The 26147-nt window shown below is 43.1% G+C and overlaps 2 protein-coding genes across 5 annotated transcripts in view; one reads left to right on the plus strand and one right to left on the minus strand.

Moving 5' to 3' along the window:
- PDK3 (pyruvate dehydrogenase kinase 3) overlaps nt 1–9549 on the plus strand; it is a 58923-nt gene extending 49374 nt beyond the window's left edge. The window contains exons 10-11 of the mRNA XM_069784864.1: nt 2984–3097; nt 4192–9549. Of these exons, the coding sequence (XP_069640965.1) occupies nt 2984–3097; nt 4192–4335 (258 nt within the window). The 3' untranslated portion in view covers nt 4336–9549. The remainder of the gene's footprint in view (nt 1–2983; nt 3098–4191) is intronic.
- Nucleotides 9550–17261: 7712 nt separating this feature from the next.
- The window catches only part of PCYT1B (phosphate cytidylyltransferase 1B, choline), a 33984-nt gene continuing 25098 nt past the window's right edge, over nt 17262–26147 (minus strand). For 2 of the 4 annotated variants that reach the window (XM_069784865.1, XM_069784868.1), the window contains exons 7-8: nt 25632–25820; nt 17262–19974 (exon numbers count right to left, since the gene is read on the minus strand). In XM_069784865.1, the coding sequence (XP_069640966.1) occupies nt 19768–19974; nt 25632–25820 (396 nt within the window). In that variant the 3' untranslated portion in view covers nt 17262–19767. Of the gene's footprint in view, nt 19975–20557; nt 20884–25631; nt 25821–26147 lie in introns of those variants that run through there. The other 2 variants (XM_069784867.1, XM_069784869.1) reach the window with 1 other exon arrangement.

Raw genomic sequence — 26147 nt, forward strand, 5'->3', positions numbered from 1 at the left:
CCGCTATACACATAGCGGAAATGTTAGAAACACATGGTGATGTTTAATGATAATTAGGTTTTCTCAGAGAATGTAATGATTCTCTCTGGCAGCATTTGTTTATCATGGGAGAAATGTGGCTTAAATCAGGTTTAATTAAACCTGTAGATACTAGTAACACAAATTTAATAATTTCCTATCTGTATAATGCATACTGTAATATTTAATGAGAAATTGGCTTTAAAAAGCTTTTCCTCTTCACGGCAGATGTGCCACCATTGACTATATTTTGTCCTCTAGGTCAAGCACAGACCTATGTAGAAATCACTTCTTGTTAATTGTCTTTTGCAAAATAAACCTTTTGTAAGGTCTTGCATTAACAAGGTACTCATCTGGGATCTGTTGTCTTCATATTTCTTATAAGTTATCTGTTTTGGAAAATACTCTAGAGACAATGTAGAGAAGAGACTGACAGGAAATTTTTGGAAGAAGAGAGTATGAAATAATTATGTGGGCTAGCACAGAGCATAAAAATATTTTCCTGGAAGGAGCAGGAGGCAAACACAAGATGGGCATGGGTTTTAAGGAGGTTTAATTCTGGAGAGAGGGAAGTATAATGTGTTTCCAGGATTGCTTGATACTGCCCTTTACTTGAGCTGTTCATGGGAGTATGTACTATCTACAATTTGCCCTTCGGTTGCTGTGCTTTTTAATTTCTGTAATGTATTTATTGTCTGGTCCTCAGAACATATGCAAGTCAGCTTTTGGAATTTTTTTTAGTTCTTTCTAAGACAGTCAAATAACTTCCTGTTTTTTAGAGGTTAAGAAAGAAATGCATCTAGTTTCAAGACCAGATGTTTGAAAGTGATGCATGTGTCTAATGGGAGTCTTTGAGAATTACGTTTAGTCGTGGTTTAACCCCAGCCAGCAACTAAGCACCACGCAGCCGCTCACTCACTCCCCCCCCATCCAGTGGGATGGGGGAGAAAATCAGGAAAAGAAGTAAAACTCCTGGGTTGAGATAAGAACGATTTAATAGAACAGAAAAGAAGAGACTAATAATGATAATGATAACACTAATAAAATGACAACAGTAGTAATAAAAGGATTGGAATGTACAAATGATGCGCAGGGCAATTGCTCACCACCCGCCGACCGACACCCAGCCAGTCCCCGAGCGGCGAATCCCTGCCCCCCCACTTCCCAGTTCCTAAACTAGATGGGACGTCCCATGGTATGGAATACACTGTTGGCCAGTTTGGGTCAGGTGCCCTGGCTGGGCATGAGAAGCTGAAAAATCCTTGACTCTAGTCTAAACACTACTGAGCAACAACTGAAAACATCAGTGTTATCAACATTCTTCACATACTGAACTCAAAACATAGCACTGTACCAGCTACTAGGAAGACAGTTAACTACATCCCAGCTGAAACCAGGACACGTTTTTAAAGCATACTGTTGTTGGAAAAAGTGCAGCTAAGCAACTGTTTTAACTGTGGAAATGGACACTAGTAACTATGACAAGCAGTGCAAGTAGCAAATGGCATCTTTGACATTTCTGTTTCTCATTTTGCTCAGAAGAACTGAGTGAGCACCTCTAACCAATTTAAGATCACTAAATTTAGGCTTCTGCAAAAAAAAGGCAAAGAGGTCAAAAGATACTGTACAGATAGTAGATGACAACAAGACAATTTGTGATGGATACTGTAGTACAAAGTTCTTCAATGTTCACCCCTTCCTCAAGGGATTTCCTATACAGTGATAGCCCACATTTAGCTGTGTGTAATGCTTGCAAGTCCTTCTTCTTAGCCTTTTCTTTTTTGTATCATTCTGGGGCTTTGTTTTTAAGATTCAGGGCATGATTCTGTTATCTGTCAGATCGTGTTTGTAGAAATATTATAGTGGAATGAATTTATTGGTTTTCTGAAAACTTCAGGTGTCTAACTCTTGTAAGCCACCCTTACGGAAAACTTGTATTACTCCATTGCCTTGTATATCCTTCTTTGCAAATGCTTGTATGTCTGGAATCCTTCCTTTATTGCTCTGGGTAGCCCTGGAAAATTCAGGGTGAGTTCGGGTGACTAATCAACCACTGTGATTCTCAGCACATACCCAGCCATCTGAAAGAGTTGATGTTTAGACCAAAATCTTACTTGTTGGCTGGAGTGAGAGAGGCTCAGGTTTTTTTACAGCTGCTTCTGACAAGAGTGGGTTGGAAAAGGTGCCAGGTGTTGACCTTGTTGCAGCTGTGGTTATGAATATTAGTGTTGTAAATTTAAAATCTAAAATTTGTACCTGTCAGTTCTATTATGCTTTGAAAATTGTGTGGTCTGTATGGGGTCTCAGTCCTCAGTAGATCATTCAGTGCTGTGGAATCCTGATCTTTTGTTAGGTGGGTGAACAGCAGCGAGGATTATTTGCCTTGTATTGCTTTGTATGTAGTCTTCTGATTTCCATTGCCGTTTGGCATCAGAAATCACTTAATGCGACCTAGATGAAGTAAACAGTTGTCTCTGGCTTCGTTGTGTAGTCTCCTAAGTGTGGAGACATTTGGGAATAATAATCCCAGGCTTGGGGTAGAAAAATATGCTGCCAAAAATTTTATTTTTACCAAAGAATGGAATATCATAGGAATGGTAATCATAGTGAGGAAGCAGTAGAGAGTATTGGTTTGCTTTGATGATTGGAGGCAGCACGTACTGTATGTTACACCTACCTGCCTCTTGAGAAAATGCAAAATGGACAAGGTGGTCCTAACAAAGGCCTCTGATATTTTTTCCTTTTCTGTACTTAAACTAAAAAATTATGCCAAGGAAAAAAGGAGATTACTCAAAAGGCTGAATACCAACTTATAGTGTAGGCTGAGTAATAAAAGAAAGCTTGAAAAGTAATTTGATGCAAATCTGATATTTGGGTATCTTCTGTTTTATAAACGATTGCAGTGATCTGTTGCATTTTCTTAACTTTCCATCATGTTTTTCCTTTTGTTTTCTTGTCTTTGTAGGCTGGGTTTGGCTATGGCTTGCCAATTTCTCGTCTGTACGCTAGGTACTTTCAAGGTGACCTTAAACTCTACTCAATGGAAGGCGTTGGTTCAGATGCTGTAATTTATTTGAAGGTATGAATTTGACCCTTTTACAAGCTAGTAAAGCAGTGCAATTTGTTTATAGCAGGCTGAATAAGTGAACTTTCTCTTCACTCTTCCACTTGTTTTCAAATTTGTAATTGCTATCTTCATTATATTTTATCTAAATCAGTTACACAGAATCCTAAAAACCGAGTTAATAAATATTATCCCAGTACTAATACTGGTTAGTTTGGTTTGATTCCTGCCCCCCCCCAGTCCCCCTTGTTGGATCTTTGCATTTTGTTAATTTGTCATAAGTGCTGAACTTCCAAAGAACTGTGTGATGAGAGATGATTTTGGTTAATACTCTGATTCTAAAAGTTTTGACCACAGTAAAACTGAGAAGACTATTGACTAACTCCTGACTAGTACCTGGGTTTTTTCTATGCGGTTCTTGACTTTTGTGTAATAGACTGTATTGATCCTGTTGTCATTTTTGGGGGAGATCCCAGGCTACTCAGGGGCTTAAGGTTGAAACTAACTGCTTGAACTTCATCAGGGATTTTAAAAGAATACAGCATATAGCTCATGTGCAGGTCGTTGACTAAGTGTTGTCACTGTGCCTAGCTGTATGTAGCAAGTGAGTTGTGGAATCCTCTGCTAACTTTAGTTTCTGATGGATTTAATTCTGTGCATGTATGTGTGGAGGAAAAAGGTGTGATCTTTCTCAGAGGAAAAAGGCATACTAAGGGACTTAACTAGATCAGTCCTCACAAATCAGTGTGCTGACAGAGTCAGAGTTTGGTGAAGAAGTGAAACGTTTACTCAAAGTAGCTGTCTGCCCCGTCAATGACAAATCTCCCTAAGTTTTTGACCAAAACTTATTTTTCATGCTGTCTTTGTAGACACCACTGTATGGAAAGAAGGGAAATATCTTAGAGTGTTATTATTTTATTTTAACTTTTACTATGACTAGAGTGACTAGTCACAGCTAAAGTATTTTCAAAGTAGTGTTGTGACATGTAACACTTGGATAATTGAGACACTTGTTCGATACAGAAGTTGTAGCTGTAGAACTCCCCAGAGTATCATCTCGCTCTTGGTATCTCTAATGATAGCTTACCATTGCTTTTGTTTTTCCTTAGGCCCTTTCAAGTGAATCATTTGAAAGACTTCCTGTTTTTAATAAGTCAGCATGGCGACACTACAAGACCACACCTGAAGCAGATGACTGGAGCAATCCTAGCAGTGAACCGAGGGATGCTTCTAAATATAAAGCTAATCGATAATTTGCCACCTTTTGTCTCTGTTGGAGGTGACCTCTGCATTCAGTATAAAGTCTCTGCTTTGTTCCAAAATCCTTCAAACCACAATAGCTAATTACTTCCAAACAAAGACCTAATCAGGGCATTGAAAAATACTAAGAACAAAGTGATGATTGGGACTTAAAGGAAGGCACTAAGCACATTTGGTATGTGAATCCTGTCTACTTCACCAGAATATGCTTGGTTGCTTCAGTCATGCATTGACAAAAGGGATTGCACTGTGATTGCACTTAAGAATACAACGTTGTACAAAAAGATACTATTTGAAATGGCCAATTCTTATTCCAATATAAGGATTGTCAAGATGTGCAGAATCCCTTTAAATGGTGAATAGTATCTTGCACAGCAATATGGTATAAGAAAAATTCTGATGTAGTTAAACATACGCTTTGAAAATCCACTCTTGGCTGCATTTTATATCACACAGTGTCACCTGTTACAGAAAATCCCTTTGAGCTCTTCAGATCTTATATCTAATGAGCTTATAAATGCATAGGTCTAAAAAGGGTTGGGCAGCTTTAAACTGATGCTTTCCCCAAATTCCCAAATCCATTTGTCAAGTGCATACAAAAATTATGTTGTTATAAGACCTTGGGACTTCCACTTTTTGGTATGCACCTTAATGATTTTTTTGACACGCAAACACAGAAATGCATTTCTATACATTTTTCCTTGTTTTGAGGAAAGATCATTAGTAGTTAGATCATCTCTCCATACAAGAAATTCTGTCAGTACAGGGGCAGGGGGGTACTTCAATTTCATGTTTATTGCCTATCATTTTGGGGGGGCTGGGAAGGGGAGAGAAATGCTGAAAGGCCAGACAGCCAGTCATACGAATGAATTTGCCTTAAGAGTGTTGGTTGCTTGGAACCTGATTAGTTTAAAACCTGTAAATAGTTTGCAAAGTTATTTATATATTCGATGTCTGACTATAGTCTGGTAATCTCAATTTGTAGTGTATATAAAGATGTTGTACACCAGCTTTTGGAAAGTGTCATTGGTCTAAATACATGAAACTGGAAATACTGTAGAAATGGGAGGGACAAAACATAGCTGGTACCTGATTTATGAAAAAAAAAAAATCAAAGAAAAAACCTAAGTATTTTCCCCTTAAATTTATTGTAAGGGTTATTGCTGACTACTAGGAAACTGTTCTTCACCAAGTCTTTGCCAATTACTGTTTCTAATATTATGGCCTTTAGAAAAATTTGTGAAACTTGGAAGTTCTAGTGATATCCTAGCTGTGGGAATGAAGTAGTGAGTCATAAGCAACTCTGATGCACCCTCAGTTTCTCTTAGGTGTTTTGATATTTTTTTGAACGATGTTGCAGATTTTAGCGTGGAATAATGAAACTTGTTTACTAAAATTGTGGGGGAACTGTCCCTTTTGTCCTCCCAATGTTTATTTTTATAAAGAATTGATCTATTAGGTAAACAGGGAAATGCTGAGAAATTCCTAGGTATTTAAAAAAAAAAAATCTGAGTTTGACTTAACGATAGTACTTTGCACTTACATAGCACACTTCATCAAAGGATTACAAAGTGCTTTGAGCAATAAACTTCATATAGCCCCATTTCTGAAGAGTCAGAGTCCTTACCTTGCAAACCCTTACTCTTCATTTGTTGCAGTCAGTTCAAGAATTTGTATGTGAGTAGTTCATGAGTTTGCAGGGCTTGAGGTTCTGTGGGCTTCACTACACTCTACAGATAAGTCACGCTGGAGCGCCAGGTTGTTTTAAGGCTCTCGTACAGGTCTCGGCGGAGTGCTGCCGTACTGCTCAAGAGGTGGAGGTACCAGGATGGCTGCTGAAGGCTGCCCGACTGGTTAGCTGGTAAGCGCTGCCCTTCTGAGCCCTCTCTGCCAGCAGGTAGGAGGAGGGAGCGTGGTGGTGGGGCTGTCCTCTTCTGTTCCCAAACCAGACTGGTTTGACCCTAGCTGGGGGATCTCTACACGGCATGGTGAGGGTGTAGTGCCTGTGGCCTCCAGAGCAATAATTTCCCACGACTGCAGGCACTGCTGCAGAGAAGGCAAATTGCTATTTAAGTGATACAGCTATGCTGCTGGGGTGAAATCAGAGTAATAGTTTGACTGAAACACCAGTTGGAAGTCACAGCTACTAAAATTTAGTCACTTAACTTTTGCCCTCACCCGTAACTTCTTTCGTTTTTCAAATTCATTTCAAGTTGTATGTGTTTTCTAGTAATTGCAGAGGAGGGCTTGCTTAAAAATAGAAATTTGTGGTGAAACTAGTATTTTCCCCGTTGCCTGTGGTCAGTTTTTCCTAGAACGTTACCTAAATCATTCCAAGGAGTAAGATAGTTTGTGTAAGAAGCTGAGTTTCAGCTTTTGTTAGAAGTCATATTTTGAAGTAGTAAATCCTGACCTAGTGCTTCTTTTTGGCTGTCTCCTTATAAGTGAAGAGGAGAGGGAACAGAAAGAAGAGAAAGGATGCAGGCATATTGAACTTTTTTTCTTGAAGTGAATATAAACTGTGGAAGCCAATGAAGGAAAGCTGAAGATACTGTGGAGGATGTTATGGTGTATTAGTCATTTCACTTCTTTACTAACAAAAACAACTGGCTGGCTTTCAGGACTGAAGTGCTCTAGTACTTGAAAACTGAAGTCCCCTTAAAGGGCACCTATTTCCAAGAACCCTGAGCCTGTACAGACAGCTCAAAGCAGGAGGGCAGAGCACAAGGAATGCATTTTCTTTCCATTTCCCAATGCCTGTTTGTAGGCATTACAGTAAATATGAGCAAGAAGCAACTTTTCTCCTCCAACCTTGTCTAGGCAGTCTGTGCTTTAGTGGAGATCCCAGGTATGCCATAAATTGTTTTTCATCTGTCTTCATGCTGTGTTTCTGCATAGGGGTATTAGTCTGAAAACTGTCTTAGGAAGCAGCAGCAGCAGACTTCTGATTAGAAGAGAGTTTTTCAATGGGTATGCCTGAAAAATGCGGGTGGATGGGTTTTTAACATGGCTAGTTCAGCCATAGATACTGATGATCTTTTTTCAGTTACTTCTGCCTTCGACTGGAGTCTGTTGTAACTATTTGTTTCAGTATCTTGGGGCTGTTAATTCCAAACTTTCTGATAATATAAAAGTATATTTCTTTTATGGATTTCAGATGTATGGCCTGCTAACGTTATTGCAACCTGCTTGTCTTGAGTTACAGGACACATAAATAGAAAAAAATGTTTTCAGTGAAAATGCTGCGTATCTGTTGTATTTAGTGACCAACAGAAACAAACTGAGCAAGAGATGTTTGCTCATTGATTCTTCCTGAGAAATTACAAACAACTTCTGTATGTCGTAGTGTAACAGATAGTTTAACTTTTTTGTCCATTTTGTGTTTTTGTGGTGTGAACGTAATCTATTAATCCCCTGCCTAGTTTAATATTAATAGATACTGAAGTCTCTCCAAATCATATACCTATTTGTGTTCCCTGCTTTTCTAGGCTTTGTTTTGAGGCTAACAAGGGGTTTTTCAGAGTCAGCACTTGAAAAATATTCAGAAGATACTGAAATGCTTCTTTTGCAACTCAAATGCACAGTCTTTGCCTCTGTACTTGACTGTGGTGACCTAGGATAGTACTGAGAAAGTCTTTGTCCTGCTGCAGTTTGTGCTAGCTCTTGGGTAGTGTTTAAAGCAGGTTCCCTGACACATGCTTTAAGAAAATGGATATTAATTGTAGTGTTCTTGGAAAACTCAAGCTACTTTTTGGCTATGTAAACTACACTTGCTGCTCCAGCTGGATAGCATACTCTTCTTCGTCCTCAGTGGCATGTAGAATTTGCTTTGAAACAGCTGTTCACTTTCTCCAAACAGTGAGCAGGAGTGATCTTTCAGTGTAGTGCGATCTATTCACTTCCACCCAAACTTAGTATTTAGGGTGAAATATTGACCTCGTTGACATGGAAGACACTCCCCCCTGCCCCCGCTTTAATAAACACTTCTAGATCTTTGTGTGTTAGGTGCTGCAAAGTGGTCTTGACTGATATAAGTAATTTTGTAGAAAACAGCCTAAATGTTTATTGTTAGTATTTATCTCTTGAGGATAACCCTGTCTGATTGTGTGGTGTTCGGTTTCCTTGCGTATTTCCTCAGCTGCTGTATAGATGCTCTGGTTTCTAATAGCTCTTAATCTCTTCTTCCTGATATACTCACCTGCCTATGAATTAATAGATATAAATGTGATCTTGCAGAACTTAAGAGAATATGATGGTACATGACAGAATGATGTATTACTGAGTTCAAAGGTGAGTTTATTCACAAATGAGGAGCATACTAATAAATTGTGTAGCGACTTCAGGGCTGAATCTTGCAAATAGTTGCACAAGTAGACAGGGTATGAGAGTAATCTCGAATCTGTTCTCAGGATCAACACTTAATTTGAAACAATGAAGATTGGTGTAACTGAAGTGGCTTTCTAATTAAAAATAAATAAGAAAACTTAAAGTTCACATGCTTTAGTTGCAGTATTATGTTGCCTTAAAAGATCTCAGAAATTGGCATAGAGAACTTGTTTCTTAAATCTAGAGGGGATTTTTATGTTGTATCAGTAGGATTGATGTGTTTGTGATTAATTCTGACATTGTCAGACTAGTATTAATTGCTTTATTAAAATTATTCCTTTGACTTGAGTACTGCCGAGAGGTGCCAGATTGACAGTCCTTTGAAATTCATACCCTCTGTAGATCGTATCAGGCAGTGGCAGGGTGCATTTCCAAGTGGCACGCTCTCAGCTCTTCAGCGAGCTCTGTCCTTATGTGAGAGACCTGCTAGCTGTTCCACGCTTGCCATCGCTGATGATCTGTTAGCAGTGTGCTAAACTTTGTGCTGCGTTTCATGATGTGAGTTTCTGGTGTGAGTGGAAATCAAGTCAACTTGTTCCCACCATCGGTTTTGGGACAGAACTCTTACTGGTGAGCTGGCCTGGCATCCAAGAGGGAAAGGGGTCTCGTGTTGCCTTTCCTCTGAGCTGGCATCCTTTGAACCAACTGAACCTATAATGGAGGATTGGGAAGCTAATTTTTCATGAGGTTACTTGGTGATGTTTTGAGTCTTCTGTAACTTGTGTTGGAATTGTTTCTAGTCCAATACCCATGTATATAATTTGTGTATACTCATTTTCCTTTTTTCCCCGTTGCTGACAAATAAAAATATGTAAAAACCATGTGATGACATTTCCAAGGGACTGATTTGGTTTCACACACTGTGGAGCTTAATTTGTGATTTGGCAGCCCAAGGTCAACTTCACACATGCCTACAGAAGGACACCCTCAGCGAGCTGCAGTTGGGAGCTCAGAATAATTTTATAGAAGTGTTTTTCTTGCCCGTTTTGTCACAAACCAGTTTCAAATCTATGGATACACACATTTGAGTGTTTCCATGTCCGTTTCCCTCCCCCCACCCTGAGATTTATTGTTAAAATCTCAGCATAATTTATTTTTTGTGAAGTTGGTTCTAGAGCTATATATAAATGCAATCGCTTCCCTGTTGTATTACTCTGAATCTTCAGGTACGTTTAATCTGATCTGGTTTGTATCGGATTTCCAGGTAGATTTTAAGACTTGAAAACCTTTACAAATCTTTCATAAATATGTTTTATTCCTTTCAGATGTGAGTCTTTATGAAGTGCTTATTTTCACAAGAAACTCTAGTTTTCATTCTGAAGTTACCTTTCAGTGATTCTTGTGGCACAAGACTTGATTTTTTTCAAAAAGATAAAATCATGTGCTAACATAACTGAAATTCACAGTTCTTGATTTTGCTGTTACGCCAAGGACCTGATACCAAAATATTTGCAAAGATAGCAGTTGTGTAGAAAATAAAATTGTACTCGATTTGAGTGGAAAAATTGAAATGTAAGAATTTTTTTGCTGATTGTAAATCTGAAGATGGCTCTTTCTGCAAAATAATGGAGCTGCAAAAGCATTTGTGGGAGACTGGTTTCTTGAAAAACTAGTCACTACAGATATTACTCTAGATCCATCACCTCTGCAAATATTATTTCTATGTTATTCGTTGCTGTATATAGATAAGCTCCCTGGGTTCTATAGGTTTGTAGCTTGAGGCAGGTTGGGGGGGAGCGAGGGGGTGCAGGTGGGAATGTGTACCCCAAAGTATTTTGGGATAAAACTTAATTTTCTCTTTTGTAGTCTGAGAAAATTGGGTTAACTCTTGGTTTACTCTCTCTTTTTAACTAGTATTCATGGCTCCTTTCTCAGAACATCAAGGTAAGAAAAGTTCAGGCCTCTTATCTAGAAACTGCTGTTTCTGAATAACTGTCTAAAATAAAGAACCCCAAATTCTCCTTTTTTCACTTTCATAGCGGAATCCAGAAACAGTTAGTTTAAGAACATTAAGTTGAAACAATTATAAGTTAAACTTATTTCGTGACTGGGAGCTCGGCCATTTGAAATTATGAAGTAGTATTTAAAAAAATGAGCTTTGTTTCATGTTCTCCTCCAAATTCCTGGTATTGCAGGAACACACAGGTTTATAAGCAGAAAAGGTGTTAGCATTGGCAAAACATTGAGCTGAGTTACAGAGTTTTGATGCCATCTGTACGCTATGTATGTTTTAAACTTTGCTAAAATTCAGCTAGAATTGTGGTTTCGCTTACCATTTTGTTCTAGAAGTGTATGGGTTTTTTTCCCTTTGGTTTTATAGCCCTTACTGTTGACCAAGACTTAATTTATTGATTTAATAATTCATTGGTTTAATATATCAATGCAAGGAACAGAAGGGAGTATTTAACCCCTTGAATCATCATTGTTACTATGGTAGCAGCAGCATGGCCGGTTTGCAGAACTACGGGGTTTAGAGGGACCAAATCCAGTGAGATGCTGAAGGTGGGCAGCGAGCTACCGACTTTGGCCATGCTGACGCTTCCTCTGAAGTGAGTAGAGATGAAGCCTACAGTTTTAGCCACTTCCTAATATTTCTGTGGAGTGTGACGTTTCCCTTAATGTTCAATATTATTAAGGATTGCCTCCAATTCATTCTTGCTGCTTGGAGTTTTTGATTTCCTGATATGGAAGCAGCAGAAGGTCCTGCAGTGTTTTAGAACCAAAAGCGAGTTATTGGGAGTTTCTGAAACGCTTTTTCTGGGTACGTTGGCATGGTTTGTCACCACACGTTGTTTTCTTCGAAGCGTATGAGCACCTTTGGGGTTTGTTTTTTTTCTGCTACATAAATCTCCCTAAAGCTAAAGTTTCTTTGATTATTCTTGACATCTGAAATATCTGTTATACAATAACACCCAAGGCTTTTACCTTGAAATTTCTTCAGCTTTCCATGAAGTTTTATGTGTTCATAACTTATTCAAGAAAATGAAAAACCACAAGTTTCTTATCAAGCAATTCCAGAGCAGGAAAATGCCTGGAGACCCAGCTTGCTTGACTCAACTTTCTTAAGTAATAAATGAGGCTCCAGATGGTCAGAATTTTGCTAGAACTGAGATAATTTCCTTTCAATTGAAGAATTTATTTTAAAACTTCAGATGAGAAAAAATCTGTGTGTTGTACTTTCTTGCTGCTTACCATTTGCCATGATAGGATATTCACAGGAACTGAGTGGTTAATTAAGTAGCTCAAAATTGCGAAATCTGTTGGCATGTACCGCATAATATTTGACAGTAGCTGTCTGTAGAATATGAAGCAACCAGTTGCAGCAGCAATATAATGAAGATTTATGGCTCTAGGACACAGGCTTATGTGGGAGAACAACTTGTAATGAGGGATCCGTTTCCCATTATACAATTCATGCCTTTTTTAGACTGCCATGGACTCATTCAGTACTTAAATTTGTTACTTTCAGTGGAAAGAGAAGTCTTGCAGTAGGCAGTTTTTAAACGAAGTCAGACATACGAAACATGTCAGGCATGCCTAATAGGAAAAATGAAACCCTCTTTTTGTCAGATTAGTTTATGTTCATCATCTAACTCAGAGGCTGTTTTTACTTTAAGCTTTTGCACCATCTCCTCTAGCAGTAAAAGTAAAATTGTGTAGTAAATAATGCCTACTGTATTTTGTCTAAGAGCATCAGTCATTCAGTCATTCACAAGACTTGTTACAGCAATCTGAAAACCCTTCTCCATCTAGTGACTTGCATAATTTTTTATGTCTTTGGTCCAAACTGTCCCCCTTTGTGTCTCCTAGTCTAAAGGCAACAGGCATGTCGCTTTGCTGCTACTAGTGTGCAACTAGGAGATGTGATTTGGAAGTTGTAAGATGATTTTCCTTCTTGATCTGCCACTGTGGATTCTTTTCTTGAAAGTCCTTACTGAGCAGGCGCCTGTAAGTAAGCTGATTTAAAAGGCGTTTTTCAGAAGAAAGCTTCAGTTCTGCCAGTTTTCAAGGTCGCATGTTGCCTGTGTTTTGGTATTAGAAAGCTTTCAAAGGACAGCTTCGTTAAAATTTTCTTGTGGTTATGGAAACCGATGTCAGTTCTTAAAACGTAGGAGCCATCCTAGCAGACTTGAGGTTGTCAGTGATGCACGTGGCTTCCCCTGCACTTTCTGTGAGCACCTCCCTTGCCTGTTTTGCTTTGCTCTGATGTTAATAAATCTCTTCTTAGGCATAAGAACACTTGAAAATCCTTGGGGCTGTGGAGGACCAACACTTAAGCATGGTTTGGTTTGCATTCAGGTAAAGGAACATGGGGTTTTGTGCCTGCGAGTCATGGCTGTGTGGTGGTTTCTGTCTCTCTAGACATCACTGGTCTAAAGGTTGTTTTACAAACACCAGGGAAGCAATATTCCTTCTGTCCTTATTTTCAGATACGGGTGTCCGTTGTCAGTATGATGCAGTATGCTTGGAAACTGCCTGCTACGTTATGCACCACGTAAAACGGCCAGGTCCTGTACGTTATAATGTATGAGTTTAACACCTTTACAAAATATTTCACAAATAGCCCTTTGTGATGGATGAGGAGGTTGCAGTTATGCTTTGTTCCAGTATTTTTAAATACATTTTTTCTTGCTGTTATTCTGTGCACTTAATGATGGAGAATGCTGGCTTGCTAAACATCGTGTTTTGCAGCAAGAGAGCTGAAGTTTCTAGATTTTGAATAGCATAGGAAAGTATTTTATCAAGGTGCTTGAAACACAACTGTCAGTGTTCAAATATATAATCAATCTCTAACTTTCTCAGTAAAGAGTTGAACAGTTGGGTAAAACATGCAAAAAGATCACCTTGGGCACTTCCCTGAAGATATAATTTCATTAATTTAGCAGGTGAAGTCAATTCTGTGGATGGCACAGTAGTAACACCATTCTTTGCATAATGACTAGCTGCGTTTTAATAAGCTTCTATGTAGTTTATGTTCTTAATGACAAATTGACTTGAATTCCCAGAAACTGGAAGTCAAAAGGTGTCAGAATAGAGGTGCTTGACCTCATGGCATTACTTTTTCATGCATTTCTCTAAAGGATACAGACTGTGAGCTTGCTGGTGTTTTCTGATGGTTCTCTGTGTTCTCTGTGTGTCTGATACACATATGTGCTGGGGGGGTGTTGAATAGAAGGTACTTGGGGGTGGTGTGGTGGATAAAATTAAAACACCCAAGGCAGAATTTCCCCTTAAATTTGTTTTGCCTGTTTTCAGATTATATTTTGCCATACTCCGCTGTACAGAGCAGGCTCTTGTGTTTGTGTGAAAGGCAAACCTGCCTTACTTAGCTTATGAATTTGCAGTTCACTGTTTCTCCCTGAAGGAAGGATTGATGCTTTTGGAGAGAATATCTAAAAAGGGATGGAGATACCAAGTGTGAAAGAACTGTTTGAACTGAAGAAAGGTACTGGCCCAGCCATAAACTGGCCATGAATAACTGCTGGGGCAAGGGGGATTCAGGCCTCTTATTTGAGGAACTGGTTTTAACACGGGAGCTGCTGCATGCAGCTGGGAGATACGGCAGAGTGACTTGTCATAGGAAGAGCCTCAGCTGTTGCTGGGCTCTCAGTCCCACGTTCCCCAGTTAGCATGGCGAAGATGCATTTCCAAAGGCTTTTAGCTATTTTTATTTTGTTCTGCATCTGTCTCCTCTCCCTCAGGTGGAGCTGGGAGGCAGTGGCCTTGATTTCCATTTGGATTAGAAATGCTAATGCAGCTCTTCCTTGCACACACCAGGAAAGGGCCTTCCCTTCGGAAAGAGAAGGGCAGAAAATATCTGTGTGCGCGTGCTTGGGGAACATGCATTGTATTTTGAGAGGGGGGGGAAAAATCTCTCTTCAAAATAAGATCAGAATAGGAGTTCTTAAGACAGCCTGCTGCCTGAAAGGGTCTCCAGCAAGAGGCAAAGCCCTAGGTCTGATTTCAGCTCTGTTTTAGGAGGTTGGAGGTTGTCTGCACCAGGTGCGAGTGAAACTGCTGCTTAATTATGTGCTATCATATAGGACTTTTCCCATGGTGGTTTATTATTACACTTTTTTTTTTACAAGCAAATTGATGTAGTGTCAAACCTCTTTTTCCTGCTGAGCTGAGTTGATAGGCCTGGTATTGATGCAGGGGACCTTCTTGTTCCCGAGGGGGTTTGCCAAAACCAGAATTTCATCTGACCTCGGGCTGGTCTGACCACGGGGACGCATCGCTGGGGACCCACCAGACGGCTTCCGTTGGCAGAAGTCATTCTTCCCGAGACTTTAGAGTGGAAAAGCAAGGCATCGGGGTTGAGGAAGCAACATCGCGTGCCGACGGGAATTCAAAAAGCTTCTCCTTGTTTTAGCGAAGGCTTTGGTGTGGGGAAGGAGGTCAAGGATCTGGCACTGATGCTGGACTCGAGCTGTTTTACAGTGGTCTCGTAGTCACTCTTGTAGCCAATGTCTGTGGCCACTAGCTGAGCAAGGCGTGAAGCCTGTCCTGCCTCCAGGCCAAAATCACCTCTGCCTTTTCAGGGGCAGAGAAGGTGGAAGTGAATAGCATAATTTCCAGAGGGATGACTTGCAGATGTAAAAGGGAAAGCGATGCGGATAAGGAGAGCAGCAGCATTCGGGAGAAAGCAGAATGGGCAATGCTAGGGATTTATTACAGCCGTATCCTTGATAAATGGTCCCAGCTCTGAGCTGGTCCTCTTAGGAAGTCAGGATTCCTCTGCAGTTTTCCTGTAGCTTTATTTGAAATGCCTGTTTCCTGCTGTTAACTTTGTCCAGCTTCCAGCTGTCAGCACTGCTTTGTGTTATTCTAAATATTTTTTCTCTTGAGAATTGCATCCCTACAGTATTTGGGAATAATTTTTAATATACACACAAAATTATAATCTCTTTTTTTAAATGTGTGACTTATCTTTCTTGAGCCCTTTGAGCTCAATCATCCCTGTGAGCGAGCTTACACAATGTTGTATTTCATGCCTAACTGATGGAAGAATTTAAGGAAATACTGTAGACGTCTCACAAGCGCTGGCACAAGAACTCTGCCTTGTACTGCAGAAAATCGTCTCTGCTTCTTCAGTCATATTTCAAACGTTCTCCTACCTGTTGTATATGAGCTCATATCAATTCACAGCGGGGACTCTCCAACCACCTCCAGTCATGCTCCTCGCTAGTGTTTCCAGGGTTCCTACGGTGCAATGAAATACCAGTTACAAAATTGAAAATGCTTTGCAGTTAGTACCGCTGGATTTAAAGTTTGTTCCGAATCTAACACGGTACTTGTTTGCAGTAGAGAGGGAGAAGCTGCCGCAGGGTGCTGCAGCTCTTGCTTTGTGTCACCTTGCCTGGGAAGGCCCGACTCGGTGATGGCTCGCGTTATCCCTGGATTTCGATCAGGTCCACGTGAACAAGGGTCCCCGTTGTCCCTTCCCAGAGCACTGTCGGCAGCGCAGGCGTATGCCTGCGCGGAACTGGCACCCAAATGGCAGTGAGACGGTGGGGCAGGTTGTCGGTAGGAGCCGGTCCCTCTCCATGGGGCTGCGGAGGCGGCTCGGTGGCAGAAGAGAAGTGGGACTGCAGCCGGGCTGACTTTCCCCACTCCTGGGAGCATACAAGGATGTCTTGTCTGTCTCCCGAGTGATGCAAGGCACTGCTCAAAACGGCCCCAAATCCATCTTGAGTAATAAAGCTTGTATTAGACCAGGGAGCGTTTTGGTGTAGACTCTGTGCTTTTAGTTTCTCTGCCGCACTGAAGGACTTTGAAATTTGCTTATTCTGTGATTAAAAATATCTTAACTGGGAAGTTCTAAGCCCCCATCTGCTGGTTCAGCTTCCCCCTGCTTGAGGCAGGACTGTTCAATAAACAATCTTTCCTACAGCTGCTGCAGTAACAACTTCTTTCTTACAGAAAGAACAAAAGGGGAAGAGCGAAGTGGGAACATTCAGGCATCAGACTGACTTAGCTGGAGGAAGAGTCAAATCGAAAGGCCAGTGTCAGGATTTGCCCCTGCAGCTCAGGTTTGCTGCTGCAGTTTCCCATAAATCTGGCACAGCTGCTCACCGCCTTGGCGCACACAAGAGCGTCATAGCTGCTGCTGGGGATGGTTTTCAGAAGCAGAACCGGGATGGCTGCAAAAGCACTGCCTCTTTCTTCCACTTAGAAGTAAGAATTAAAATAGCGGCTCCGGATCCCACTGCACTGGGGCTGAGGGTGAGGGAGGTCTCGGACGTGCTGGTGCCTCAGAGGCAGCATTTCCCCACCTTTACCTTGCAGCCAGAAAAATGCGGGTGAAGGTGAGGAGAGAGGTTATCCGTCGGGGTGGAGAGCAGCAGTATCAACTCAAGCAGCAGGATTGGGGGCAGGTTTTGGCAAAGCTGCTCTGGTGGCATTGAGGGGGGTATAAAGCCCTGGGGTACAAAGGGTGGGGATAATGAGTACTGTGCTATCAGTGGGGCTTACAGAGGGGGTTGTGGTTTTGTGTCCAAAGGTGCTATAAAATGAAGGTGAGAGGCAGAAGTATGTGTTGTACACTGTTTATTTTTCATGTGGAGCTTGGCTGATAAATAGGACTGAATTAAAGCAACACTCATGAAAAATAAAACCCAACCATGACTCAGAAGTGCAAAATTGCCCTCCACGTGTCCAGAGATGATAAGGTTCTGGTTTGCTGGAGACAGCACGTGGATATTACTGTCTGTACCAGCAGGGCAAAGGCTTCAGCTTATTGATATCCTAAATGCAAACGGATGCCTGGTACAGTATATGGCTTTGTCGCTGGGTAGCCACCTGTGACTCTGAGAAAACAGCTTCTGTTAAGAAGAGGTCACTGGTGAGTTTTTCTCCAGTTCCTATTTACAAGTCATGGTGCTGTCTTCCACTCAAACCACTGAACAAGGGCTGCTGAACAGTAAGTGCTATGAAATTAAAACAAAAAAACAAATGGTAAAAGCCCAGAACAACAAAAACCTGCCCACCTCCATTGCATTTGGACATGGCTCGTCATAGAAACAGCACCAGTAGAGAGCAGACAGTTCCCGTGGTGGAGGAGTGGTTTGTGATGGGAAGACTTAAGACTTGCAAAGGTTCAGAAAAACTAACAAGTGCATCCCAGGTATGAAATTACAGTAACAGGTTGCCTAAGGCTGAGAAAGGTCTTAATTGCATCATCCTGTCGGGCACACAGCTGGTGGCAGCTGAACTAGCTGTGGCTCTCCCTTTGCGCTTTCCACCCTATTCCCTGCTCCTCTTTTTGCGGCTCTGTGAAGAAGGAACTAGCTTGACTCCAGAGGACAAAGCAAAGTGTACTCGGTCCTGCGGTAGTCCGAGAAGTGTCTGGCAAAATGTTGCCAAAGAAAAATCAGTTACCCCGTAGCAGGGGATGGACGAAAGCTGTAGGGAATGAACAGAGTGAGGGGCTAATGTGGTGCCTGGTACAAGGATCTGTAATTTACCTGCCTGCAAAGGGATCTGGAAGGGAAGGAGTGAAAGGAGTTGACCTACTAGGTCACTTGGCAAGGTGAGGACTGTAGCCTGGGGTGAGGGGACTGCTGCCAGCACACCGTCCCGTGTGCTCAGGCACTCGGGCATCTTCCTTCGGTTCTTTTCTAAGAGCCGCTCGGAGCTCTCCCTCTCCCAGCGTTTCCTGGGCTGCCTGTGCAGGGAACCAGCCTGCAGCAGCCTGTGTGTCCTGATGGGTTTGCAACTCCAGGCAGCAGTGGCACAGCAGCGATTTTGCTGCTGCAACCCCTTGCCCGCAGTCTTTACGTTTACCTTTGCCAAGCTGGAAGGAGATCAGCTAGGGCATCGAGCGGAGGGGAAAGCTTCACTCGTGCTACCCTTTCTGCTTGGGGCTGTATGGGTGTCATGGACGGAGAAGGAAAATCCCCATGCCTAATCCTGTTTAAAAGGTCTCCATTGTTTTTTCCAACTTTTTCTCCATGTTAGGGTAGAGGAATGGCCTCGGGACCCCTGCAGCAGCAGGGTGTCTGTGAACATGTCTTGGTTAGAGCTTGATGAGGAGTTTAACTGGCTGAGTAGCATGTGAGGACAGCAGCACTGTTGTGCTTGTCATCTGGGGAGATGTAGCTGGGAGCAGCAGGGTTTCCTAGGAGGCCAGGTCCCCAGGCCTTGGGATCCTACCTGTGGTTTTTAGAATTCACCAGTAAAAATCACCAATGTCTTAAAACTATCTGTTTCCTATAACACCACATTCCAGCTAGGGCTGTCTTTTCATTTATCTTCTTTCCTCCAAAGTGCAAAGCCAGGGAGCAAAACAGAAGTTATGGGGTAGCTGTTCAGGCACTAGGAACATGGAGAGCAATTTGATAAAGCAAATGCAGCCTGACTCTTTACATACACCCCGTAGAGAGGCTTGGTCAACAAGCAGCATTCAACAGCTTGAATATATTAAATGGATTTCCACCAACTCAGCTGGAGAGCTCTCCATTTCGCTGGCATGGTTTGGGGTCTGGGGCAGATTTCATTCAAAAAGAAAAAAAGTAAAATTTTATTTCCCGTTTCTAAATGTATTTGCTGCAGCAATGCCATTTCTTCACGTGCCAGAAGAGCTCAAGGTTAGCAGGGTCCGGTACAACTGCATCTTCTCCATCCACGGGCCACGGCCTTCGCGTTGCCTGTGTGCCAGGTCCGGATCAGGAGCCGACAGGGCTTCTCCTGCCGGTCCCGCTCGGTGCAGAGTTCCCCGCCGAGCCGGCCTGGCCCCAGCAGCTGTAAGCAGCAAGACATGGAGAGGAACTTGCACAAAGGTGTATGTTTTTCTGTCGGTCCCCGCTACCATGTCTGGTAAGCGCTGCTGGCAGGGCCTCTGGGCACCGTGAGGGAACGGGGATGGGATAAGCTCTTCCTGAGATCTCCCTTGCTGTGCTCCAGTCTGGTTTCAGCATCTTCTCCCAGAGCACGTTCCCTGCTGTCAGAGATAGCCCAGCTGTTCCTCACGCTTCTCCCCATCCAGCGGTTGAGTTCACAGCTTGTTCTTCTGTCTCATGGTTAAAAAAATATATATTTTACTTTTCATCCTCATCTCCCTCGCTCATGCTGCTGAGGGAGGCAGAGGCAGCTTTTGGAGAAGAGGGAGGGGAGGCTTTATTGAAGACCCAGGGCGGAGATGGAGAACGGGACGGAGAACGGCCTCGCGTAGGACTGCTGTTGGGGCTCTGCCGGGGAGAAAAAGCCTGGAGCATTCGGCCGCTTCGTTCCTGGAACATCTGCTTCTGCAAAAGCAAAGTGAAAAGATGCTCTTTGAGTAACGCACAGAGGGGGAAGGTATGTCTGTGGGCAGGCAGGGGCTGTGCTGCGCTGTGCTTCTCGCCTGGAGAGAGCAGGGAGACAGAGGATAGGCTTCTGCTCTGAAGCACGGCCAGTTCAGCCCACACTTAGCCTTTGCCTCTTCTGCTGTGCACATAATAACCTGTTTTTTTATGTGACAAGGTTTTTTTTCTTAGATGGGATACCCCTAGTGTGAGATTACTGTGTGTGTTGCCCTGTGCCAGCTAGGCAGAACTCCCTTGGGATTTCTTGTACGTGTTGGTCACACTCTGTCTCAAAAAGTCAGTTTTCTGCCTGAATTCCCAACATTCCTTATTCCCAGGACCTTTTCTTTTTAGCATGCTCAGAGAGACTACCTGTTTCCTCCTGAGCTTCTTGGCTGGCCCAGACTTTTTTCCTCCTTCCCTTCTGGAGGGATGCAGCCACTTCCCCAGCTACCTGGAGCAGGCACCACCCAAACCCTTAAATTGGGGATGGGAATGTCAGAATTGGGGTGTCTGTGTTGATAAAAGAAACACGTGCAGGCTCTATGTTCTGCTTTGGGCTTTATTGTCATTTTTTGCTTTGTAAAGCTGAGCAGAGGCCTGCCAGAGCTGCTGGAGTGGAAGAGACCACCTTTTCGGTCAAGCAATCTGCTACACTAAGGCAAATGCTGCAACTTGTTAGTGCCTGCGTGGCCTCGCATTAGGCTGCTGGGCTGGGTTACGGGAGATCTGGCATGTGCTGCGTGGCTGCTGCGGGCTTCCTGTGGAAAACGCCAAATGCGAGTGCCTCGCTGCTCCTCCTGGGGATGGGGAACAAGAAGTCTCAACCTTGGCTGGAGCACCGGGAGTCGGATCGTAGGTGATGCTCGGCTGGAATGGAAGAGCCAGCCCAGACAAAGTTAAGTTTGCTGCTTGGGTCTGAGAGTAAAATACAATTTTTCAGAACATATTCTGGGTTTGCTTGCTTGGGCAGCTGCAGTCCACAGAGGTTCTCAGCTTGAGTTTTTGTTTTCTTCCTCCCCTTCCCCCTGCAGCAACTCTGCTCTGTGATGACCTTCCTCCCAGCTAAGGAGTGTGTGGCTGCCCATCTTGCTCTTCCTCCCCCTCTTTGAAACTCAGTATTCCCTGCCAGCGGAGGGGCAGATACTAGGTTTTCTCATCAGGTTTCTGGTGTTTGTTAATCCTGGGGGTTAACGATTGAGCACAAATACCAAATTTAACTGTTACCCTGTCAGCTCTCTCACCCAACTTACATCTTTATCACATTGGCCTTTATTAACTTGGTTTTAGAGGCTGGATGTCGCTGCAGTACAGAATGACAGAACAGTTCCTGCCTGGAGCCACACTTAGCAACGCTCTCATGCGTAAAGACCCACAGCACGTAACCTACCCTGCACTACTGCTAGGTCTAAAATAGTCAAGGCTTCCTCAAATCTCAGTAGTTAGCAGATGGTGGTTGCTCCTGATAAATGGTGCCAGGCAGCATTTGGATGGGGGAAGTTTTCTGCTGTGGAGAGCCGTGAGGATGTCACCAGGGCTGGCAGAGCCCCGGAGCCTGCTGAAATTCAGTGGTAGGAGTGCAAAATTTCTCTTTCGATCACAGGAATTGAGGTTTTGTTGGCTTGACTTAGTCTGTTTCATCCTCTTGCTGAAGGTAACCCCCAACAAAAAAAATGATGTTTGATATGAGATCTCTTTTTCCTAGCCAAGCAAAACATTTTGACTCCTTCCTGCCCCTGGCACCTTACCAGCCACTTCAGAAAGCTCAGTGATGTTGTGGGGCTTCACAGGGGAGATCGAAGTGGCCCAGCTTGGCTGGTAACCTGCGTGGCAGGGGGTACTTGACTGTACCTCGGGCCGCACGGGCCAGGGATGGAAAGGAGAATCCCACCTTCTTGCTAAGGCCCTTAGCTAGGCTGTAGGACACCTGCTTTTCTGTCAGCAAAGAGTTTGTTGCCTGAGCAAGCTGCTGCACTCACGGCTTCAGCAGGGTAAGTGCCTGGCCAGTCCAAATTGTCTCCTGCATTAGTGCTGTAAGCACCAGGTCGCTGGCTAAAACCTGTGCTGCTGCAGGAGGAGGAGGTGGGTGGTTTAAGTCACCTGCTTCCAGAATGACTCTTCCCCTCCAGCTGTGCTCTAGCAGGGTTGGTAAGTCATGCCCTTCGCAGGCAAAGTCTTCCTAATGGGGACTGCTCCTCGGGCCGTTGGGTGCTGAAGAAGTAGAATAAGTGTTAATGGCTTCCTTGAAGTGCCAGAGGGTTAGATGAGGCTGGGTGTGCTCTGGACCTTTACCAGAGGTGGGAAAATAATTTCAAAGCCTTGGTTCAAGCGAGTTCAGGTACCCCCAACCAGTTTAGGGAGATAACGCTTTCCTTTTGGCAAACTTGCTACTGGGCAAAACTGTTCTGCCTGTTTCTGAATTTTATTGCCTAGATGTTGATAGTCCTTTGCTTTACAAAACAAGTGCCAGCTGGGCATTACGAAGGATGGCTGCTTTTGAGCTGCTGATTCTTTCAAGGCTGTGCTCAGATCTAGGCTGCAGATGCATGGTGTGGTCTAAACACCCTCCCTGGGTTCTAGTTGCAACCTGCAAGATTTATCTGAGTGCCCGCTGATGTCTGAGGTGATGCAGCCCTTTCCCAGTGTGACTATCCCCGACTCTGCATACTGAGCAGAGGGAAGGCGTCCCTTTGAAGGGACAGCTCGTCTGAAGGGACACTTCTGAGGGAGACTAGCACGGAAACCCTGCCCTGTGAGCCTTGCTTTCTCTCTGCTGACCTGAAGTGCAGCTGCCTGCTTGTACATCTCTGAGAGGTTCTCTCTGCCATGCCGGGCTGTGTGGTGGTCCTCTCTCACGCCAGAACAAAAGTTTCATGCCAGGTTAATGGTTGTTTCTGACCCTTCTATGATACTCTCACAGAAAAAGTCCAGGCAGGGGATTGCACAGGTGGGCAAAATTGCCAAGGAATTACAGACATCTTGACATTTGAAAAGTGACATTTTGACCTTTTTCACAAATGGGCAGGTTTTTGTGGGGTACGTGGCCCTTACTTTTAGAAAATTGATGCTAGTATAAAGTGTATTATAATTATTTGTGAAATAATAATAGCATTTTAATGGTATGCAAATTACTGATTGAGGAATCCAGCATGCCCATAATGATTCCTGTACTTTTAATGTCAACATTAAAAGCAATATCTAACTAACAGTGATAAGGTAAATTAGTGTTAATAACAGTTTTGACACTAATAGCAAGTTATCATTATTTTAAAAGTCTTTCCTGTTGCCAAGGCTCAAACTGATTTTAAAAAAGCCATACCGCTTCTCGGCTTGCTCTCACTGACACCTTGCCTACAACACTGTGAGGAGATTTCACTCCTCTTGTTCCTAGCAAAGGTCTCTGTGATTGCAGCAGAGTTCCTACTCTGTGGTCCAACACTAACTTAGGAAGCAGGAGGCCACCTCCAGTTCCTAAAAGACCTTTGCAGAGCAGCTTTTCCCTAATTGAATTTGGTAGAATGTTTATCAGCAAAGGGTTTTTAAAAATGCCATTGGTGTGCAGTGTTGAGTGGGTAGAGCAAGGGAACGGGATCAAGGCTTTTAAATTTTTTTCCTCTCGGCACAGCCAAGCTCATCTCACCTCCTGGGGGTTTCACGTGCTCTGTTAGCATTAGTTTTATTTATTCAGCACCTATGGCCACAGGACCATCCCAGATGGGAAACGCTCGCCAAGCTCTATGGAGAATAACTTACAGAGGAAGCTTCGTGTGGATGTGGTCAGTGCAGGTAAACCTGGGCTTTTCATCAGAAGAGTTACCCTCTTCCCCTCTTCAAGGAAAATGATACTGTCAATGAACAAATTGCTAAATAAAGTATTTGTTGATTGTGGCTGGGACAGGTGTTACTCAGAGAGCTTTGCATGGGACAGGCACAGCTATAAGGGGATTATAAAGATGCAGTCTCTGTTCTGAAGCCTTCACAGCCTAATTTTAGGCTTTTCTCAACTGGGTGGTAATCAACACAAGTCATGGCTGAGAAAAGATGAGAACTCCAGTAAGAGGCAGGTACCACATGCTTTGCTGGCCCTGAGTTGTGATGTGGCTGTGATGTGGGCTACTTAATTCACCCGGGGTCTGTGACTCTTCCTGAGGCTTTGTTTATAAACAAAACCTCTGCTGAGATCAAGAGAAGGTACCTTTTGTGACGGGAAGTTGTTCAGGTATGAACTGGTAAGAGTAACCTGAGAGAACATTACGTGTGTGTTGCCTCCTTAAAAATATTCCAGTAGTGTCTGCTTCATGCTAGTCCTAAACTGTTTTTTCTGGCTTGCTGCCTCTTTTGACATTTTGCCTCAAACTGTAATCCACGAGCAGTTAAAGCTTTGCATAAACCTCTCGCAAAGGGTCTGCTTTCAAGTGAGGAGAGAGCTGCTGAACTGTCTGTGCGCCATGGTCTGAAAACGTTCCTCTGAAGCATCCTGCTTTTCTGCGGGATTATTTCTCTAGTTCTTACTCTGCTCCCCTCAGTTCACCCTGCGCTGCTCGCTGCTCTCCTCTGTGCTTGCTCATGTTTCGAACTGAGCAAAAGCCTCACTGGGAGCTTGTGATGAGAGCAGCATGTCCAAGCTGATGGCTGTACTGGAGGGTCTGGCTGGTGCCTGGGCTTTTACCAGAATGCAGCTGCACAGGGAGCTTGTTGGAAAAGGACTGACTCCCAACAAGAAAGGTCTGGGAAGGTCTGTTCAAACAGATGATAAATCCTGCAGTCAAATTACGCTTTGCTACTGCTTTCAATGTAGCAAAGGGAAGTTGTACCAGAAAACAAAGCCTCTCAAGGTTCGGTAAGCTATCAGAACTCAAAGATAGGGGCTGGGACTCTTTTGGGGCTCTGAAGTGTCACCAACTCACCACTTGCTCAGTGCATGACTTTGGTTTGAGTGGGTACAGCCCTGGGGTTTCTCCCCAGAAGGATGCTGTTGCAGACTCTCAGCTGCCTTTCCAAGGCACCTGGGGACCTTTGGTAAATGGGCTCTGTGGAGCTGGCATGTACTGAGGAGAGCTTTGAAAGTGCTTCTGTTTCACGTGAGCTTTCCCTGCAGTCAGTCAGGTGAGCCTGGCCACTCAACATGTAAACTCATTTCTTGGAACTTTAAATCAGTATTTTTTAAAGTTAGAAAAATGTCATCTTCTACTGCTGAGTACAGAGCATGAAGAGAACTATTGAAAACTTTTCAATGGTCCTGTTTCCCTCACCACCTCCAGTGTGTAATTTCTCCCTGATATCTGTGTGGCACCCCATTTAGTGCTAATGGGGAGAACAGACTGTATTAGCCTTTTTGCTTGTGTGTTGCTGTTATGCAGCTCTACTGAATGCAGTATCACATTCAGCATTGCACCTTCACAAAAGACACAATTTATCCCAAAGAAGCAACAGCCAGAAGTGGCAAATCCTCCCGCTGCAGTATTGGCATGCATTATCGGATTTAGCAAGCAGGTTTGTTGTTATCCTACTGTGCTGGCTTTCAAAACAAAGACTGCAGCAAAAGAATCTGCTCTTGATCTGTGTTACAGAGGAGAAATAAAAACTGCTCAGACTTCCTGGGATGGCAGAATACCTACCCAGGCTCCGTCGGGTCCAAACAGCTCTAAAAAGTTGCCAATAAATTCCCTGGACTTTTCTTCCCATTTCTGAATGAGGTCATGGCTCTTCTCTTCCACCTTGTAAACAAATTCTTTTGATTTTTCCTCCACATTCTTGACTTTTTCTTTCATTTTATCCACTTGGTTTTGAAAGCGGTATTTCTTCTCCTGTTTTAAAAGTGTGGACAGAGATTAATATGTAGGGACTTGGAAATAATCAGCCACCGGCAGTTGAGAAGAAGAAAAAAATTGCATTAATGTACCCTAATACATATGGCCTTGGTTAACTATTCCCACATTATTTTTATAAATGCAAATTTAACATTTGTGGAACGAAGTGCAGAAGGTACATATTGAAAAGACTGTCTTGTGCGATTACTCTAATCCACTACACGAATCTTTCCATATTTTCAAGCTGAATGCACTTTGAAAATTATATGAGTCTTATGAAGGATACAAGTGAGAAATTAACAGGTCAAACTTAGCAGTAAGCAA

The sequence above is a fragment of the Haliaeetus albicilla genome, chromosome 6 (assembly GCF_947461875.1).
Source record: "Haliaeetus albicilla chromosome 6, bHalAlb1.1, whole genome shotgun sequence".
In the NCBI taxonomy this organism is placed as follows: Eukaryota; Metazoa; Chordata; class Aves; order Accipitriformes; family Accipitridae; genus Haliaeetus; species Haliaeetus albicilla.